This window comes from Protopterus annectens, chromosome 1.part0, assembly GCF_019279795.1.
Source record: "Protopterus annectens isolate FY-2018-M chromosome 1.part0, PAN1.0, whole genome shotgun sequence".
Taxonomy (NCBI): Eukaryota; Metazoa; Chordata; order Ceratodontiformes; family Protopteridae; genus Protopterus; species Protopterus annectens.
In genome coordinates, this window is record NC_056725.1 from 1863390918 (window position 1) to 1863406374 (window position 15457).

The following is a 15457-nucleotide window of genomic DNA, read 5'->3' on the forward strand; positions in this document are numbered from 1 at the left end:
GAACATTCCTGAGAACAGTGGAACCAAAGGAAGCCCTGTCCCTGGAGGCCCTGTCCACTTTGTAATGAGTGATAAAGGTATTAGGTTTAGCCCAGGTAGCCACTGCACAAATGGTATCCATTGGTAAACGAGCAGCATGGGCTGGGGAAGTAGAAACAGCTCTAGTAGAATGAGCTTTAGCTTTGAGCGGAATAGACTGATTGGAAGATGAATAAACAAAGTTTATGCAGTCCGAAAGCCATTTGGATAACGTGATTTTTGATACTGCAAGTCCTTTCTTACTATCCGCATGCGAAACAAAAAGTTGATCTGATTTCTGGAATTCTTTTGTCCTGTCCAGGTACAATCTCAGCTGTCTGTGCACGTCAAATTTGTGTAACATGTATTCCAATTTATTGGTATGGTGCCTGAAAAAGGTAGGAAGTTATATGGACTGATTAAGATTAGATTCTGAGCAGACTTTTGGTAGAAAGGACGGATTAGTACGTAAGGAGACCCTGTCTGGGTGAAAGATTAGATACGGGGGTCTAATTGACAGTGCTTGCAGCTCTGAGACTGTGCGAACTGAACTGATTGCAACAAAAAACAGGGTTTTCCAGGAAAGATATTTAAGTGGGCATGACGAGGCTGGTTCAAGGGGTGATAACATGAGCTGAGATAGCATTAGATTTAAGTTCCAAGGAAAAAACGGACTTTGAATGGGTGGTCGGAGATAAGTTCCCTTCATGAAAGCTCTACAAAGTCTATGAGACATAATTGTAGAGCCCCCTTCACCCACATGAAAATTAGATATGGCAGCCAGCTGTACCCTTATGGTGGATGTTGAAGCCCCTTGATGAAAAAGAGTAGATAGAAAATCTAGAACCTTATGAATAGGTGCAACCAAGGGATCAATATCTTGTTTGGAAGCCCAACACACGAAACGTTTCCATTTGCTCTTGTATAATTTTCTAGTGGAGGCTTTGTGGGAAGAGATCAAAATATGTTGTACTGCTGGAGACAAGAGATCTGACCTGGCTAAGCTGGGAAGTGGAGCAGCCATGCTGTCAATTTGAGGGACGAAAGAGAGGGGTGAAGAACTCCTGACGAGTGGGTCAGAAGGTCTGGCACTGGGTCCAGAGGTTCCTCTATTTGGTAAGCTTGAAGAAAGGGGAAACAGATTTGTCGAGGCCAGAATGGTGCTATCAAGATGATCGTCCTTTCCAGACCTTTGGCTTTCTGCACAAATTTCGAGATTAGTGGAACAGGAGGAAAAGCATATAGGAGACCTGGGGGCCAATCGTGCACAAGTGCGTCCCTGGTGGCGGCTCCCGGAGGGGGAAGTACAGCGAAATAGCTTCTGCATTTGGCATTCAGGGGGGATGCAAAAAGGTCACAGCAAGGCTGGCCCCATCTGCGGAAAATCCTTTCCGCTACTTGATTTTTGAGGGACCACTCGTGAGGTAACAGGATGGCTCTGCTCAACCTGTCCGCTATTACGTCGGATGTCCCCGGGATGTGCATTGCTATCAGAAAGCGTCTGGTGGACACAGCCCATTGCCAGATTCTCAGGGCCTCTCTGCATAAGGTGTAAGACCTGGTTCCTCCTTGTTTGTTTATGTACCAGACCACTGACATGTTGTCTGTCTGAATTGCAACTGTTCCCGGAGGTAAGTAGTCGTGAAAGTGTTGCAATACCATGAACACTGCTCTTAACTCCAGGACATTGATGTGCAGGTTGTACTCTATTTTCGACCACTCGCCTTGAACTGTTCTCCCCTGAAAAAGCCCCCCCCCCTATCAGGGAAGCATCCGTGGTCACTGTGGCTATGGGGGGAGGGGCACGAACGGGCGGCCTATCGTAAGCTCGTGGCTGTTGATCCACCATTGAAGATCCTACTTGTAAGACTCCGTGAGCAGGATGTTGTGTGACAACGGTAGCCGTTGGTAAGACCACTGTGCAAAGAGTAGCCACTGGAGGATCCTCATGTGCATTCTCCCTAGAGGGACCGCGATAAGGGTAGCTGCCATCATGCCTAATATTTTCAGGACCTGTGCAGCGGGGACTCTTTTGTTTTGTAGAAGAGTAGAAATCTGTTCTCTTAAGGCTGAAGCTCTTATTTGGGGAAGCCTGATCAGAGTTAAGATAGTGTCCAATTCCGCTCCTATGAATGATATATGCTGTGAGGGCGACAAGGCAGATTTTTCGAAGTTCAGTGTTATGCCTAAACGGGAACAGAGATCGATTGTATAGTCCCTGGGTTGTAATAGGTGATGCCTGCTGGCGGCGGTAAGGAGCAAGTCGTCTAAGTATGGAAACACCTGGAATCCTAGTCATCTCAGGTGGGACGCCACTACTGCCATGCACTTGGTGAACACCCTGGGGGCTGAGGTGAGGCCAAAGGGCAGAGCTCGAAACTGAAAATGACTGGCTCCCAGCCGGAAGCGCAGGTGATCTCTGGATGGCCTGGCCATTTTTATGTGGTAGTACGCATCCTTGAGATCTATAGAGCACATCCAATCATTCGGTTGAAGAAATGGAAGGATTGATTGTAGCGTGACCATCCGGAATTTTTCCTTCTTCACGAAGGTATTGAGTTTGCTGAGGTCCAGTATTGGCCTCCAGTCCCCTGTTTTCTTTGGAACTAAAAAGAACCTTGAGTAAGTTCCGGATCCTATTTGGTCCGCCGGGACTGGCTGGACGACTCTTTTTTCTAACAGCCTTTGTATTTCTATGGCTGCCTGATCCCTCAGATTGGGTGGAACATCTGAGAATCTTTTTTGGATGGGAGGATTGCTTAAGAAAGGGATGTTGTATCCTCTGGTTATTATGCTTTTTACCCAGGAATCTGAAGTGAAATTTAGCCAGGCCTCTGGGTATAAAGCCAAGCGACCCCCGACTGCCTCCAGAGCAGGACAGCTGGGCCTCCACTCAGGAGTGCTGGAAGGGCTTACCAGGGACGGTATACCTGTCGCCCTGGTTCTGCGGACCCCCTCTGCCACCTGGGCGGAGTCTTCCATTCCTTCCCCCTCCTCTGCCTCTGGAGGGGGTTTCACTAGGTGTAGATTGGAACGCTCCCTGAGTCTTCCAGAACCACATTTTTCCACCTCTTTGACCTTTGGGGTATGGTCTACAAGGGGCGGAAAAACGGAACCCTACGGCAGACACGGTCTTTCCTTCTTGCTCACACCTAGTGAGCATCTCCTTCACTTTGGGCCCAAACAAGGAGGAGCCATCAAAAGGGGCATTAGTAAAGGAAGACTTAAAGGCTTCCACAAAGGAGCACAGGCGCATCCAGGACTGTCTCCTCACAGCGATCGCTGAAGCTGCAGCCCTACTCGATCCTTCGGCTGCATATGAAATGAGCCGCATGGATGAGTTAACGATAGAGTTTAGGGTATTGAGCTGTGCTGTCACCTTGTCTGAGACAGCAGCATCTGTGGTACGCTGTAGAGTATCTCCCAGTTCTTTGAGGAGATCACTCTGAAGACGGGTAAAATGGGTGAGGTAGTTCAGCGATCGCATGGAAAAAGTCGCTGAACTAAACATGCGCTTCCCATACCTGTCCATCGTTCTAGAGTCTTTGTTAGGCGGATGAACAGCGGAAGATGCCTCAGACATTTCTTTCTTGGTGGCCGCCGCCACCACCATAGCATCAACTGGGACTCCCTTGGTGAGATACGCTTTATCCTGGGGGGCAGTGATGTACTTATTTGGCCTTCAAGGGACTGGTTCCAAGGTGTCAGGAGACGCCCACGCCCTTCGAGATATTAAATCCATTAACTCGAAGGGCGGAGTTACCCAGGAGGTGGAAGGTTGAGCCCCAAAAGCCTTCAGCAACACTGACTCGTCCTCAGTGGGGGCAAGTGACTGCCAGTCACCCCTCTGTTTGAGAATTTCCAGGATGTCGGCAAACGAGACATCCTCGGAGGAGGACCGTAGGGACCCCTCTGACTCATCCAAGTCGGTGTCCGATGTCAACGATTCCTGTGGGGAATCAAGGCGCCTCCTCTTGCACAATCTTTTCCTCGGGATTTCATCAGAGGGGGCATCCGGTGAAGCTTCCGAGGAGCAGGGTTCACCCTCTGGGGCTGACTGAGGCTTTGGGTCTCTAAGCTTAGTGGGGACAGGTGGTGCAGAAACAGAAAGCGGACCTTTCGGGGAGGGAGAAGAGGAATCTGAAGATGTGAATGTCTTAACAGACAAAACCTTCCTCATGGCCTCGAAGGCACCGGAGCCCCGGGCCGAAGATTCCACCAGTTCCGAAGAATCCAGCATCCTCCTCAGGCCCAGAACCACGAGCTCCGATCCAGAGGACGGAGCCGATCTAATCTGCGCTGAGGCACCGAGGGGAAGAGTCGGAACCAAAACTTCGGTTCGACCCCCCCCCCCCGAACAGAGGAGGGACTGTCGGCTCTGAGACCCCTCGATGGGTACCGAGGGTGTCGAGGTCAGTGGAGCCGAAAGCACTAACGAAAGCTTTGGCTCCGGGGGATCAACAATCATCAGATCCTCAACTGCCAGCTCCAATGACTCGATGGGTCTCGAAGGAGGATCTATGGATGGAACAGGAAGGGCTTCAAGCTTCGAAACCAATTGGGACGAAACTGCAATCAGTTTGGATAAGGCCGTGTTCTCCATCAGCTTCTGCACCACTCAATCCACATCGGTGTCTGACAGTGGTCTGGAGGAACGGGTTGAAGGGGCTGAAGAGGTCACCGAGCGAAGGATCAATGAAGGGAGTACCTCTGACACTGGCTCCAAAACCTGGACCTCGCCCCGAGGCAGCAGTTCGATGCTCGGCTCCAAGGTCTGTGGAGCCGGCGACCAAATCTTAATAGAGGTACTCGGCACCGATGACCTGGGCTCCGACACCTTCGAAGACTTCGACCCCTTCGAAGACTTCGATGACTTGTCTGCCTTTTCCAAAGCCTCTTAAAACTCCGGCTTCAGGAGACCCCCCTCTCAATAAGTTTCCTGCGTCTTTCCATCATCACTCTGCCACTAAACGATTGGCAGATGGAGCAGTCCTCCTGAAGATGGAGAGGGCCTAGACAGTAGATGCAGGAAACGTGGTAGTTAGTTATGGACATTTTCTGTCCACACTGGCAACGCTTAAAAGCCAGATTTGGCTTTTTCTGACATTGCAATACTAATATGTAAAAACACTACATATCTAAATATATATATATTTTACTAAAACAGGTAACTATTTATAAACAAGGTTAAATACTAGGAAAAAAAGTAATCTAAACAGGGAAAATCTGACAGAGCCCTGACAGAAAGGTAGTGGCCTAAGGCCTAGGAGCAGCCGCTCCCACAAATTCTTAACACTAATTTAACCTAACACGCACACACACACAGTAATACTATCGCTATACTAAGCAAAAACCTTATAATTTTTTAACTTTTAGAAATATATATATATAAAATTTTAATATAGAAAAAAGTATACTGGCCCAAGCTCTCACTCGATGATGAGACCTGTTGCAGCGGCAAACTAGATCTGGGGGTTAGCAGGAGAGGATCATGGGATAGGGACTGTGTCTCGAGCTTCTCTTAGACGCAGAGCTTGGAATGTGGCCGACTCGGAGCCGAGGGATCGGCTCCGAACCCGTGTGTAAGAACAAACGGCGAGATCGAACAACCTCACATTGTCCTTTTCCGGATTTATCAAGTAGAAAATAATATCTGCAAATAAAGCTAACTTTTCTTGAATGCCATAACAGTTACACCCTTGAATTTGTGAAGTCTACTTTCTATGCCAATGGCACTAAACAAACTGGATGGCGCAGTGGTAGCGTTGTCGCCTCACAGCAAAAGGTTCACTGGTTCGATTCTCGGCTGGGGTGCCTTCTGTGCAGAGTCTGCATGTCCTCCCTGTGTTCATGTGGGTTTCCTCCCACATTACAAAGACATGCAACTGGAGCATTTCTCCCTGGGCCTCCACTGAAAACTGGCTTCGTTCCAAGTCAGAATTTACCAGTAAACAAATGCTAAATAAATAAAGTAAATAAAATAGGAAAAGAACATCCCTGCCTTGTTACTCTGTTCAAACACAGCTTGTTGGAGGGAAACCTCTTCAAGCACAGTTTGTCGGAAACAAACCTTTCTCAAACACAGTTTGTCAGAAATAAACTGTCCCACCTTAACTCTTGCCTCTGATCTTCCAAATAACTTCCTTATTAACCCTTTTAGTCTATCAGGGAGTGCAAACATCACTCTACTCAAAATCTCATCTGACTCTATCAAATACTTTCTCTGCATCAAGATCCATCAGTGGCATTTTCTTGCATTCTGCTTCCCTCAAGATCAAAATTGTTCTATTAATATTGTCAAATATTTGACTGTCCTTCATAAAACCACATTGATCTAAGTCTCTCACTTTTGACAACAACTTTGCCATTCCATTAGCTAGTACAGACATATGCACTTCATGGTTTAAAATTGAAAATGTTCCCTATGAAGTCTGAAAGGTCTTTACCTTCCAATTTGTCATCTGCAACAGGAATTTTCCAAAAAAAGCACCTCTGAAGTACCATGGATTCAACTGTGTGGATTCAACAAATAAATTTGGTAACTAATAAGTCCAACCAAATGAAGTTTCACCAATATTCCCTGACAAAAACTGCATACATTTTAAAGGTGATGTATTAGCCAAATGCTCGCCTCCCAACTGCAGAAAATGTCGTTTTTTAATCCATGAAGGTAATTCAGACATTTGTCAAGTGTTTAACTACTACTGAAGTATTTAACTTAACTTTGCAATACATTCTATCCAGAAATGATGGGGTTTCTTTTATTCTGACAACCTCCACTCAACATTCCATCTAAAACTCAGTGTTCTTTAATTTTGACAAACCCCATCTAAAGTCCAAGATTAAATGCAAATCTCCTTTATATCTCATGGAAATGGCACAACACAGCTAGCACCTGTTACTGCAAGAAAACTTATTGATCAACATTCTAGCTGATAGCTCACCTCTCTACAACTGGAATATATTACAGCAAGTAGTAAGGCATTGATTGTTAATACCTCACTGAAGTACAATCTTACAAATGCAACTTTATGCAAATGTGTATGTGCAAGCATTCATTCACTTTCTTTCTGGATCACACACTTTTCTTTTAATAAAACCTGGCATTTGTGCTCTGTTATGATAAACTGCATTCACAGTCAATATACACAGCTTGACTTTCAAATTCAATAAAAGAGAAAAAAAATCACTGCTACTCCATTTCATCATCTACTTTTCAATGATTATTCAGTCATAACAATAATCTAAATTAAATTAACTAGAAAAAGGGGCATCTGCCACATACCATTGCATTAAAAAATACTGACACAAAAACATATGAAACTTTTATGAAGCAAAAATGCATTCAAGTACTCACTGTTTTTGATCCATGATGAAGTATAATTTCATGTGAATCAGGGATCCGTTTCACAGGATTCTAAATAATAAATGAAATACTGCTTAGCTGAGGAGAAAACACTTTTTTTTAATCTTAAAGAAAAACAGCTGCATTAAAAGCACCTACCTCTAAAGAATCATCTCATTGGTCATGGAGAATGCTACATGATTGGATGTTTTGAATTTTATCCTTGTATTTAAAGGAAGTGATGTTTCTCATATGTGAAGGTCTGATGAAGCAAATATTACATTTGTGAAAGGCTTACCTATCTTTCATTAAAAACGTTTTAATGGATCCTGTTTATTGGCATTTTATTGTTTTGAATACATCTGCCGTGAGCTGCCAGAATACTGTTTGGTGTCTTTTACTTGGTGTTTATACAGAACAGCAACATCTTTCAGTGTGGAATTATATTGCTTTGAGTATTTTTTTTCTAGGTACTCCCCTCACTAGCTGCAGATGATCAAGGCACCCTACTGGACTCGAGCCTAACTCTGGGAATCCGCAGATCTATTACAGCAAGAGCAGAGAGCCATTATTCAGGCACGAACTGTAGAGTTTTCTCTCTCAGTAATTTGTCTAAGACCTTAACCATGCAAGTGGGGAGAAGGGATAGTTTACCTGCATCACCGAAGGGAATTGTAATGCCTTCTCTAGCAAATGCACAGTCTTGTACACTTGATAATACATGTTATCACCACTTGGTGAACCTTAACTCTATCTCAGGACACCCAGTGGAACACCTCTCTTCCACCAAAGGTCTGTGACTGCAAATATCCTGCTCCACCCTTCCCCTCCTTTAGGATGGGCATAAAAGTACAGTTTTGTACCTACCATAAATGTAGATGTCCGATAGGTATGCATCTGCAGTCATCACATATGGGTTGTCCTGCCTCAGGCAGCCCTTCAGTCGGCCGGATTCCAAAGTCTGGGTCCGGCGTCGGCTGATGCCGCCCTTTCCCCGACGTCAGAGCGCCTGGGGTATAAAAGCGTCAGCCGACGCCATCTTCCTCAGTTTTTCTTGCCCCAGATGCCAGGTGCCCTCTAAGGAAGGCTAAATTTGGAGAAATGCAATAAATTCCAAAAATGCACAGAAATATATATGTATATATGTATATATATAAAACAAATACACCATAATAGATAACCCCAGCTAGCTATGAGAGGGAAAAGTACCCACTAAATACCACAGAGGGGAAGGAGGGAGGGTAAACCTGACTGCAGATGCATACCTATCGGACATCTACATTTATGGTAGGTACAAAACTTACTATGTCCTTCAAGGATGCATCTGCAGTCATCACATATGGGTAGAATACCATAGCCAATCTGGGGGTGGAGGATCTATGTAAAGGATGGTGTAGCTAAAATGCCCTGCAGGACTGCCGTAGCAAAGCCTGCTCTGGATCTGGAATATAAAGGTAAATTGTAATGCTTGGAAAATGTATGCACGGAGCTCCATGTAGCAGCTTCTAAAATGTCCTTGGTAGCCACCCCTCTTAAGAAGGCTGTGGAGGTGGCTGTTTCTCTGGTGGAATGAGGTCTAATGTTAGCTGGCACAGTTTTTCCATGAAAGGAGTAACAAAAACGAATGCAATTCCCTATCCATTTTGAAATTGTCTGTTTGGAATTTGCTTTTCCTTGTGCACCAGCAGCATATGCTACAAACAGCTGGTCAGTTTTTCTGTAACTTTTAGTTCTGTCCAAGTAGTAGCGCAACTGTCTGTGTATGTCCTGGGTGTGCAGAAGCTTTTCCCCTTTGTTTTGTGGATTTGGATAGAAGGTAGGCAGGTGAATAGCTTGGTTTAATGAGACCCTGGATACCACCTCTGTCCTGATGAAAAATAAGAAATGGTTGTACTGCCATGAGGGCCTGTAATTCAGATACTCTTCTTGCTGAGGTTATGGCCAGAAGGAAGGCCAGTCTTCCAAGACAGGAACTGTAGTTCTGCAGATGCTGCTGGTTCAAAAGGAGGCAATGTTAGTTTTTCCAACACGAAGTTAAGGTCCCAAGTAGGCACTGGTGGTTTCCTTGGAGGATTGATGTTTTTAATTCCTCTTAGAAACTGTCTTAGGAAGGATGAGAGAAGACAGGTGGATCAGTATTGTACTCTGCTGAAATTGCTGAAGCATGAATTTTAATGGAAGAGTAAGACAGGCCATTGTGGAGCATTTCTGCCAAGTATTCCAGGATATGTGCCATGTTCATCACTTTCGCATCTAGGCCCTTTGTGGTGCTCCAAGTGTGAAATCTTTTCCATTTTGCTGAATATGCCTTTCTTGTGGAAGGCCGGCGAGCTTCCATGATGATATCCTTCACTCTCTTGGATAGCTTATCCTGGGGAGGAATCAAGGTATTTTCCAGGCTGTTAGTTGCAAGGTTTTCAGGTTGGAATGCAGAGTTTTGTAATTGTGCTGTGTCAGGAGAAGTGGCCATTGTGGAAGAGGCCATGGTTTCGTGCGTGACATGCTCTTTAACAGTGGGTACCAGTGCTGTCTTGGCCAGTCCGGAGCTATCAGAATCACTTTTGGCTGCTCTGTCCTGATCTTCAGTAAGACCTTGGTCATTAATGGAAGAGGTGGAAATGCATACACTGTTAGAGTTCTCCAGCTGAAAGAGAGGGCGTCCACTTTCCATGCTTGTGGGTGGTATGTCCTTCAGCAGAATTTCTTCAGCTGATGATTGTGGGGGGAGGCAAAGATATCTATGTCCAGCCTCCCCCATGATTGTGTTATCTGAAGGAAGATGTCTGGGTGCAGCATCCATTCGTGTGCATCCATGATGTTTCTGCTTAAGCTGTCCGCCAGTTTATTGTCCTTGCCTGGCACAAACTGGGATTGCAGCTCTCTATTGAGTTTCAAGGAAAGTTCCCATAAATTCATTGCCAGTCTGCAAAGAGGGTAGGAATGGGTGCCTCCTTGCTTGTTTATGTACCACATAACTGTGGTGTTGTCTGTCCTTATTAGCAGGTGGCCATGATGCAGAAAGAGTTTGAAGGCCTCGATTGCATGTATCACTGCCAGCATTTCCTTTTGGTTTATGTGTATGTGTAGTTCTTTTTGTGACCATAGTCCCTGAATGCATCTGCCCTCCATGTGCGCTCCCCATCCGCGGTCTGAAGCGTCCGTTGTAATGGTTTGGCTGGCTATTTTTTTGCTGAATGGCAGACCCCTGTTTGACTGGCTTGCTTGAGCCCACCACAGAAATTCCTTTTGAAGGCATGGAATGAGTGGTATCAAAGTTTCCAAGCTGTGACTGTGTTGAGTCCATAAACCCCTTAGGTACCATTGCAGTTTCCTCATATGCAGCCTTGCTTGTGGAATCAGTAGGATGCAAGAAGCTATGTAACCCAGGGCCTGCAGGATTTTCCTTCCAGTCAGCTGAGTTTGTCTTGACAGATTTTTGAAGTAATCCGGCAGTTGACTTTGTTTTTCTTCTGTGAGGAAAGCCATTTGGGTGGTTGTGTCTAGATTCGCACCCAGAAAAGTTATTCTTTGGGATGGAACAAGTCTTGACTTGTGAATGTTGACTGTATATCCCAAGGCCTGAAGTAGGTGAATGGCATAATTAAAATGTTTTACCAAAGTTTGTTGGCTGTCCGCTTGTATAAGGCAGTCGTCCAGATATGGGTATATTTGAATCCCCTGAAGTCTGCAGTGTGCAATTACTGATGCCAGGCATTTCGTGAATACTCTGGGCGCAGTAGATAAGCCAAAGGGCAATGCTGAGAATTGATAATGCTCTGAACCTGCAAGAAATCTGAGGTGTCTTCTGCAACTCTGTCTGATAGGGACATGCAGGTATGCCTCCTTGAGGTCCAGAGTTACCAGCCAAGACCCCTTGCCCAGCATGGGAAGGAGTTGCTGTAGAGTCAGCATTTTGAATTTTGGCACAATGAGATAAGTATTCAGTGCGGACAAGTCGAGAATAGGCCTCCATTGCTTTTCTTTTCTTGGAACAAGGAATAGTCTGGAATAAAATCCTTGGCCTTGTTCTGAGAGAGGAACCCTTTCTATAGCTCTCATTTGCATTAAGTTGGAGATTTGTTTCAAAGCCTCTGCCCTTTGATTAGGTGGCAGGTCTGGCATGCCTTTTCTTTTTGGTAATGTGTGGAAATGGAACCTGTATCCTTTGTCTATTATTTGTAATGTCCATTTGTCCCTTGTAATACTGTGCCAATTTTCTGAGAATAAAGAAAGCTTTCCGCCCAAAGGTGCTTCCAATTGAGCCCTGGTTGGCGGTGTCAAAGTAAAGTCATTGAGTCTGTCCTTGTGCAGCAGTTGTAGGTCCTGCACTACCTCTCTGGTTGGGAGGCTGCCATTGACGTCCTCTGTAGGAGCCTGTAGCTTGCCCTCTACCTCTGGCACGCCTGTTCTTGCCTCTCTGAAATCTCTCTGTATCTGGAAAGGACCAATTCTTGGAAGGCCAATTTCTGCTGAATCTTGGAGGTTGGACTTGGAGAAAATCTTTGACTGTTTGTACAGATTTTGCCTTTTCTTCAAATTTCTTTAAGACCTCCTGAGCAGTGGAGCCGAATAACTTTTACTTTTCCAGTGGAGCATCCAGAAGCTTTGCTTTAACATGGTCTGGCAGAGATTGTTCCTTCAGCCAAGCATGCCTACGTATGACTGCACCTGTCATAGCTGACCTACATGAAGCTTCCAATGCATCATAACCACACTGCAAGAAATGGTTGCTAACCTGTTGGGAGTTATGTACCAGATCCTGAAGTGATTTGCGGTCTAGGGGTTCAGGTGAAGACAGTTTTTTATGCAATTCATCTAACAAATACTCTTGGTACTGTATCATATGAAATCGACAATTTAAAGCCCTCATAGAAAGAGTAGCAGAAGTATACACTTTTTTACCCCATCTCTCTAAAGCCCTGGACTCCCTTTCAGAGGGGAGTGGATTTTTAGTAGTGGCAGCTGCAACCCCTTTAGGGCCCTGGGAAATAGTTTCTGGATCAGCAGAGTGGGCCTTGTAAAGGAAAAGATGTGAGTCCGGGACCCTGTAGTACCTATCGGGTTTGACAGGAGCCAGAGGAAGAGTGTCAGGGGTTGTGCTAGACTCAGAGTACACATCATCAATGACATTCAAAACAGGAGGAATAGCCAAAGGTCTATGCTGAGGCAAATGCAAGAAAGTCCTTAATCTCTTCCTGGAATCAGAGAATTCCTGGCCCTGCCATTGGAAATGCTCTCTCATAGTGTGAAGAGTCTCCCCGAAGGACAGCTCTTCAGGAGGGGAGGCCGAGGGGATAGATTCCTCTGCATCAGAATCCTCGTAGGCCGAAAAAGCCTCCTCCTGGTAGTCAGAGAGAGTAGAGCCATCAGAGGCCTCTTCTGAGGAGTGGGGATCAGAGGGCTCAACCCTGGGCCTTTTATCTGGAGGAGGTTGAGAGCCCCTGTCCAGATGAGGCTGTGAGCCCCTAATTAAGGAAATAAGGTCCTCTGCTAAACTTAGGATCTGTGAACCTGTAGTGGGTCACTGAGGGATAACCCTGGGAGGCAAAGCTTTTGAGTGTTTAGCAGCTTTAGCCCTTGAGAATGCCTTTATGGACATGGATGCAGGAGGCCTGGCTGCACCACGTGCTGGTGTAGTTTTGTCTAGAGGAATGGTGTCGGAAGGTTCCAGGACACCAGTTTCTAATGGAGAGTCAATAACCGACTCAGAAGAGGCCTCCGGGGCCGAGGTTGTCGGTTGAGCGGTTTTGGTAGACGGAAGTACCAAGGACTCTGTTTCAGCCGAGACTGAGACACTCGCGGTAGGCCTGGCCGTGGTTTCAATCAAAACCGCGGCCCGCGTGTGTCGGTCCTTGCCCTTCCGTTTCTTTGTTAAATGTGAAGTCGGAGTCTCCAACGGCATATTGTAAGCAAAACTATCCCCAAAAAATTCCTCTGCAAACTCCGCCCGACATCTAAGAGTGCGTCGGTTGAAGGAAGCACAGGCTGAACAGGCCGAAACGTCGTGGTCTGGGCCTAGGCAGGGGAGGCAGTAAGAGTGGAAATCCTTATGAGGTATTTGTTTCCCACAAGTTAAGCAATTATTAATTTTATCTGACATCGGCTGAGGCAAGAAAGAGTCCCCAATGGGGTACTTAGCTTTTGAAGTCTTCGGTAGCCGAATTACAGGAGCTGGCCGACCGGCACTTGCGAACTGCTTCTGCTTCGGGCACCACGCGGCAAGAAAGACTGAGGAAGATGGCGTCAGCTGACGCTTTTATACCCCAGGCGCTCTGACGTCGGGGAAAGGGCGACATCAGCTGACGCCGGACCCAGACTTTGGAATCTGGCCGACCGAAGGGCTACCTGAGGCAGGACAACCCATATGTGATGACTGCAGATGCATCCTTGAAGGACATCATACTCTGCTACCAACAATGTCAAGTAGCTAAGCTGCTGACTGAACACAGATCACCTGGGATACAGTCAGGGCTTTAAACCTCTATAGAATCAGCAATGGCTAAATTTAATACCTTATTAATAATTTCATTGTTACAGGCCATACTTGGCATACTTTGCAGATGAAAGAGAAAAGCATAGCTGAGAAATGTAGATACACTTTGAGGTTTCAAAAATAATATGAAATGTTCGTACTCTGACAAAGTTTCAAGACAGTCTTGAAGGGAAAATCAAAATCCCACTTCCATCTAAAAAAAACTAGTGCATTACAGTTTTACCGCTTTTAAGCAATTCCGTAGCTCCTTTACAGCAAGCTTTCAGCATCTGAAGATCTGGTATTAAATTGTGAGATATCATAACCTAAACACAAACTTCAGAAAGGTTACTGAAGATTTAAAAGCATTACGGCAGTCAAAGCACTATCCATTATATTAAACAGTCAGATGTAGGCCAGGCAGATCCACATAATGTTCTTTAACAATAAAAAAATGCATGATGTGAAAAGAAACAATGAATAAACGCCAGACTGTCAATAGTGAGTCTATACAGCTCCCACGTACTCCTAAGCAGACACCTGCAAGCATGACTTGCCAGTATAACAGTTATGATACTCAACAAAACAACCTCTCAACTTTTAAGTTTTTTAAAAAGTATTTGAAATGAACACCAGACAACCATCATATTACTCTCTGGTGGTCTGGCTGGAATAAGCTGCAATATTTACACCAAGTAGGTTAATTTAAATCACATTTGTAGAACCCCTGCTATGACAAGTAAAGCAGTCAAATCCCATACTTGTAACTCTTACATAAACTCCACAATTTTAAGTCATTGATGAATATTTTAAATGGCATTTGTGGCACTACTACAATGCAGCACAGATTATGACAGTTCTAGTGCATTTACTTAACTGGACTGATTACGTTCTTTTTTTCAAAGTTTAAAACAAACAATGCATTTAATAAATAATGTAATAAAAAGTGCTTATAAAAAGCAAAAGTTATAAGACCACAGGGCATCTCCTGTGCTGTAACATAGCAGCACAGTGTAATGTGCAGCTACTTGCTTTCTTTTGCTTTGTATTTGAAGTGTTATATAACTACTGAAACATATCTGAAGTGCAAGTGTAGCTATGTCAAATAATTTGTTAAATCTGAAAAAAACATATGCTTGGAAGAATGCCATATCCTTTCCCCCCATTTACAACCTAGATATTTATACAAGTACAACCAAAAAATGTATACAACCGTCATGAATATTATATTCTCTCTGGGAATACATACAACTGAGCAACACTGGCTTCAGTTTCAATACTGGTATGACACCAGAAACAAGTGGGCAAATACTCCAGATCAGATGTAACCTTAGTTAAGATACTACTAAATAAACATTCAACAGACTGCAGGAAATAACATTTAATGCATGAATGTAAACATAACCTAAAAGGCAGGCTATATATTATGTGACGCAGCAAAACAAAATGACAAAGTTTTATTGTGTAGTACATTAACTGGAGCACTGCGGTGGTGGTGCTGCGGTAGCGTTGTTGCCTCACAATAAGACGTTGTCCTGTTTGATTTTCAGCTAAAGCGTCTTCTGTGTGGAGACATGCGTGAATGGGCGTACCTTTGTTGAAGTTGTGCGTCAGGGCTGGCA

General features: G+C 44.9%; 1 protein-coding gene across 1 annotated transcript in view; it reads right to left on the reverse strand.

Annotated features, from left to right (window-relative positions):
- The window catches only part of WDR70 (WD repeat domain 70), a 2546720-nt gene that overhangs the window by 2085044 nt on the left and 446219 nt on the right, over positions 1–15457 (reverse strand). Inside the window, exon 6 of the mRNA XM_044069907.1 lies at positions 7376–7435. Within this exon, the coding sequence (XP_043925842.1) occupies positions 7376–7435 (60 nt within the window). The remainder of the gene's footprint in view (positions 1–7375; positions 7436–15457) is intronic.